This window comes from Agrilus planipennis, unplaced genomic scaffold (assembly GCF_000699045.2).
Source record: "Agrilus planipennis isolate EAB-ADULT unplaced genomic scaffold, Apla_2.0 scaffold881, whole genome shotgun sequence".
NCBI classification, from domain to species: Eukaryota; Metazoa; Arthropoda; class Insecta; order Coleoptera; family Buprestidae; genus Agrilus; species Agrilus planipennis.
In genome coordinates, this window is record NW_020439535.1 from 4,568 (window position 1) to 10,809 (window position 6,242).

At 35.2% G+C, this 6,242-nt stretch overlaps 1 protein-coding gene across 1 annotated transcript; it reads left to right on the top strand.

Annotated features, from left to right (window-relative positions):
- Nucleotides 1–400: 400 nt before the first annotated feature.
- Nucleotides 401–5,767, top strand: LOC108743763 (obscurin-like; the record flags this gene model as incomplete). The annotated part of the gene is made up of 7 exons (XM_025979339.1): nt 401–556; nt 625–749; nt 842–1,031; nt 2,420–2,598; nt 3,781–3,798; nt 5,260–5,486; nt 5,567–5,767. Coding segments are annotated over exons 2-7 (891 nt in total), but the record flags the coding sequence as incomplete, so codon positions are not given.
- Nucleotides 5,768–6,242: the final 475 nt, after the last annotated feature.

Consider the following 6,242-nt stretch of genomic DNA (forward strand, 5'->3'; position numbering starts at 1 on the left):
ACCTTCTCACACTATTACTACTTTTATTTAACTATTTGCTGTCTAATTAACACATTTATTATTAATTACTTATCAATTCGCCACTATATGTCTTTCTTTTGTCACTTCTTCGCTTTGTATCACCACGTAACTCGATCTATAAATAGAGGCTGGCAATATTCTAGAATGATCCAACATATGCCCTCTAGAAACCTGGTCTTCTTTGTAGCCAGGTTGCCTATACGCATGTGACAATATGTTTCAAGAATATATAAAAGTAATTTGCTTTTTATTAACACAATATGTCATCAATTATTATCAAAAAAAGTAAAAATTGATTAATAAACGCTAAGATTTTTTCAGATTAATAACTTTAAAGAATTAAAAAATGTTATTGTGTTGCTGTGTTTTTTATTTTAACAATTATACTCCTAAGGATTTCTTTTGTACTTGCAGCTGAAGGAGAATTAAGAAGACCAAAAATAAAACAAGGATTAGAAGATCAAAAAATCCTCAAAAAGAAAGGAGTTAAACTATCAGCTGTAATCGTTGGGGATCCTGAACCTATAATAATATGGTAAATAATAAAATATAATTCTCAATAAATTACGAATAATCTTCACAATTTCCCTCCTTAATATTTAGGTGCAAAGACGGTAAAGAATTAACTGAAGATGAATTTGAAAAGTACAAAATGGTTTTAGACGCTGACGACAAGGAAATAGAAGACAACCTAAAGGAATGTACCTTCTCTCTAACAATACCAAGATGTAAGACATTTATTAAGCAAAACAAATAATAACAATGGCAAAGGATTATAATAATGTCTTTACTAATTTATTAAACTTTTTCTACGTATTAGGCGAAGAAGTAAACGGGGGTAAATACACAATTAAAGCGAAGAACAAATGGGGCGAATGTGAAAGTAGTGCCCAACTAACTATTGTATTTAAACCGGAAATTGAAGGACCTGAAGACGTTGCAGCTGTTCCAGGAGATGCTGCAGAATTCGAAATAAAAGTGCACGCTTGTCCTGAACCAGAAATCACATGGTATGACTCACAATCATCATCATCACCATAGGGTCGTCAGTCTGGTTGGACAGGCACCTCCACCCTTTTCTATAATGAGCAAATCTTCACATTTCTTTAAGACTAGAACATCTCCATCCTTTGTGAACAGTATTTAATTTACATCTATCTGTATCCCTCTTGACTCCTGTTTCTGCTTCTAATATATACCTATTCATGCATCAGAAAGTGTCCTACCAGCCTATCTCGCCTATTTCTTCTTGATTTCCATAGCGCCCTCTGTTCTCTTGCTTTTTCAAATACCTCCTTAATTTTCAACCTTTTCTATCCACGGTATCCTCATCATTCGCCTGTAACACTAACGCTTCTATAAAACATATAATCTTTTCTCTTCCACTGCGCCTAACGTCCATGTTTCGCACCCCTACAAAGCCGTGCTCCAGTAACACATCCTGTCTTATTCTAATTTCTAAATTAACCGTTACAGAGCATAGCACTGACTTCTTTTTGTTAAAGGCAACTAGACCCTGGCCTGTCTTTGTTTTATATCTTTACTGCTCCTTCCATCCTGAATTATCTGACTTTCTAAATACCGAAAATCAATAATTTCTTCTACTTTTTCCTCTCCCATCTGCATCCTCATTCTTCCTCTACTTTTTCTTCCCTTTCATACCAATATTTTTGTTTTACATTCATTTATTTTCATGCCATACTATTTTATAAATACCGCTTCCATTTAAATGTATTATACATATACAGGTACAGTGTAAACTCTATATAACGACACTTAAGGGACTGAACATTTTTCGGCGTTATAAAGAATGGCCGTTAAATGGAGAGAAATAAAAGGTATTATTTTACTATTCTATAATAATATGCTTTTACCAATATAGTACACATTTTGCACACGAACATTATTATTCATACATTGCGTATAGCCTGTTATCTTCGTCTGATGTTTTTTGCTGCTCCAATATTTTAATTGTATTTTGTTACGTATCTTACTCATATCTTGAGATACTGCTGGATCAATTTGATTATATAAAAAGTATTTTTTTAATAGTTTCGTTGCATCAAGTGCTTGTTTGATGCTTGGTGGAGAGACAGGATCGTCTTCTTCAACAACGTACACAGCTGCAGTTCTTATCTATTTCGGCAACTTAGAAAGTACTGCTTAATGATTTATAATGCCGCAGTGTTGTCACTAAATAGAGTGAGCGTGACGCTATGTAGAGTGTAATATTGTATAGAAAACAATGTAAACCAACCAAAGTCAAGCAATTTCGACGTTTTAAGGAGTTTGTCGTTAAATCGAGTGACGTTATAAAGAGTTTACACTGTACATTCAAAAATTTAAAAAAGCGACAATGAAAGGAAAATTAGTGACGAAACTATTTTCTTTTTTAAAGGATTAAAGACGGTCAAGTTATACGTCCCGATTTTGCCTTCGAAGTTTTAGAAGATACGCCAAATGAAATCTATAAACTTATTATTAAAAAAGTGGAAGTAAATGACGCAGGGCACTACGAAGTTGTGGCCAAGAACGAATATGGGGAATCTAATAGTAGAACCCGATTGAAAACGATAAGTATGTTAAAAAATATTTTCACTACGAATTGTTTTAAGAGTACAAGTTGTAATAGATATACTGTACAAATTTATATGCGATAGTTTATATAAATAAAAGGGACGTTTGACAACTCAGAATTCCGGACATCAATAAACTTTAATAAAACATCGATCATTAAAAAACTGCAGGGTGCTAAATATCCAAAATTAAAAAGAAAAAAAACAAGTGTAAAAAAGTAACATGGAAATCGCTTTCATCCGAAAAATAGACTGAAACTGCGTCTTTCACTTCTTCATCGCCTCATCTTTGGGAATACATAATACCTGCTGGGAGCCAGGTCAGAGCTGTAGGGAGGATGATCTAACATATCGAAGCCTACTTTATGCAGTACAACTAACGTACCGCAATTCTTGTGAACGGGAACATTGGTGTATAGAAGGAGCATAGTATTCTCTGGGTTTTTCTTTAATCGAACATCTTCCAATATGAATTTTTCAACTTTCTGGAGTGGACACATCAATTGTTCGTACGCATAGTCTTGAAGTTGTGTCTTGACTTGTTTAAAGAGACTGTGCCACTTTCGTCTCTTCCAGTACGGTTTGAACATTTTCTCGTTAATAGCAATAATAGCGCGGTACTCAATTTTCTCCTTATTTCATACTTTCTTCTCGATTGAGTTGCTTGGTTGGCGATAGTTCAAAGACTAGTTACCCTACTGCGATAAATCTTGGTGGTTATACTAATAATTGTCAATTAATTTGTTAGGATTTAGCAACTACCCTCATTAATGGATTTAAAAATGAACCCTCGCAGATGACAACACACTGCCGTAACTTGATAATTATTATGAACTTTAAGTTCATGTTTGGCAGTGGACCATTTTGAAAACAAAAAAGAATTAACAGTTTTCATTTCTTACCCTCGTATTACCTTGCATATTTTGGAGTAATTTTAAAAAACTCTGAGTAATAATTTTACATTTAACATCCTGTATCTTATTACGAAAACGTATTTGACAAAATCTGCAGTTGTGTGATGTCCCTTTCTTTATTGACGCCCTATATACACATACTTTTTTATTGTCTATACTCTCTCCCTATATTTTACACGTTTACAACTTTTTACATACGTTATTTCTATTTTACATAACTTTGGTACCGTAAAGTACATACATTATTAATAATGCAATCAATTTTACAGAGGAACCCGAACCCACAAGTAAGTTCAACTACATTTACCCAACAGTTTTTTGTCGACCTGCTTACAGAAAAAATCACGATCATCACAAGCGAATCACCAAAAATAACACTGCTTATCTTACACATTCTAAATGCTGCTCACAGACATATCCATTATGGAGAATGCATTTTGGATTGCGTTTAAATAAATTTAATTCGCAATGCTTTTATGGTTGTTTTATTGCTAAGCTAAGCTAAGCTAAGCAAAATTTTAGGTAATCACAACAAACGGAAAAACAAAATATCAACACCATTTCTTCCCCTATAGTTACAATACGCAAAACTCAAGAGTTGATAAGAGTGAATAAGACCTTTTATTTATTGTAAAAACACAACGTCGTTTCACCAAGAATAATTGAGAAAATACCACAAATTGCGCGGAAAACGCCATCTGTGGTACGATGCTACATTTTAGGATTTCGTATGTTCCAACAAGGTCCATTTAAATACTTGCTGAAAAGAATCCCGGTGTAGCTCACCTCAACGTGATAGGCACGTTACCATAACCGAAAATAATTCGAAGTCGTCTGTATTCTGTCGAAACTGCCAGACGCGGATCGCGATTTCGATCTTTTTGGATCTCATCAGCGCGTCGCAGATAGAATACAGACCTTTTTGGATTATTTTATTCGATTATGGTAACGTGCCTATCACGTTGAGTTTAGCTACGCCGGAACAATTCTAAAATGTAGCATCGTACTACAGATGGCGTTTTCCGCGCAATTTGTGGTATTTTCTAAAATGCGCTGTTAAGACAGCAGGTAATAGTTGGTGTGTGTTCTGTCGGAGCTGTCTGCGACGTGCTAATGAGATCCAAAAAGATCGAAATCGCGATCCGCGTCTGGCAGTTTAGACAGAATACAGACCACTTCGAATTATTTTATTTTAAGGATAATTGAGTTTCTCAAGGTAGGTTTTCTAAGTTATGAAGCCGACACAACGAATTATTTGAAACCTACCTTGAGAAAGACTCTCAACTGGAGCAAGAGTTGATGTGGTTTTACAATAAATAAAAAACTTTATACAAATAATTTTGTGAAAGGAATCAAATTAAAACAAATGTAAATACATTCCGAACAAACTGTGTTGCCTGTTAAGATTCCAAATTTTGTTATTTTCTTTAATTGGGTAATTCAACTTTAAACACTCTAAAAATTTTCAAGTTTACACTATCAAAGTCTTCCACACTTTCAAAAATAGCTACACGAGGAAGTGTTTACAATCATAATTCACTAAGTATGTGGCTTAAATCCGTCGATTGTACAACACATGCATCGCTCCGACAAAAACCAAAAATATCTAAATAGTTCCAGTATTATAAATAACGCTATGCACATAGGTATATACTTACACAGCTTGCTTTCATTAAAAGGCAAGAATGTTTATATTCTAACTTGTCGGTTCAAAGTTTCTGTAAGACGCGCATTTGTGAACATTTCAGCTGAGAAGCCTCAATTCATCACCGGATTAGCGGACGCTCAGGTGGAGGACGGTGGAGAGATCGTACTCAAAGTTAGGGCTGATGGCTTACCACGACCTGAGATAAGCTGGTTCTTTAACGGTAAACCGGTCGCAGAAGATCTCAATCATAAAATCGATACAATTGCTAAAACCCAAGTTACTAGCAGTCTTGTCATACAAGGGTACAACTTGGACGACATCGGACAGGTAAATGAAAATTTTATATCTCATATAATCCGAAACGATATTCTAGTAAATGTCTGATCACATAAAAACCTTCCTTTTAGTATAAAGCAATGGCTGTAAATTGTGCGGGTGAAGCTGAAACCACGGCTCGGATATCCATGACTCAAACTCCCCCAGGGTTTGGAATACGTATGGAAAGATCTTTGGATGTCAGTGAAGGAGAACCATTGGAGATTAAAGCTAAAATAACGGGAAGTCCCAAACCCACGGTAAGTAATTACTACATGATAATTTCGAAAGATGTCTGTTACCATAACTGATAACATCATCATCATAAAGTCGTCAGTCCTAGGAGTGGTTGGACACGCACCTCCACTCTTTCCTATCCTGAGCTAATCTTCGCATTTCCTTAAAATTAGAACAACCCACATCCTTAACTATTTCCTCTCCTAACTTCCGTTTCTGCCTCTAATATGCCTCTGAGTAGACCTTCATCAAGGTTAGATGCGTTCGAAATGTGGTGTTATAGGCGGATGATGAGGATAACGTGGGTAGAAAAGATTAAAAATGAAGAGGTATTGGAAAGAATAGGAGAAGAAAGGACTCTGTGGAAGTCAATAAAAAATAGGCGAGATATGTTGATAGGACACCTTCACAGCCATGAAGGTCTAGTCAGAGACATATTAGAGGCAGAAATAGGAGTTAGGAGGGGTAGAGGTAGACCTAGATTAGATTACTGTTCGCAAATAGTTAAGGATGTGGGTTGTTCTAGTTTTA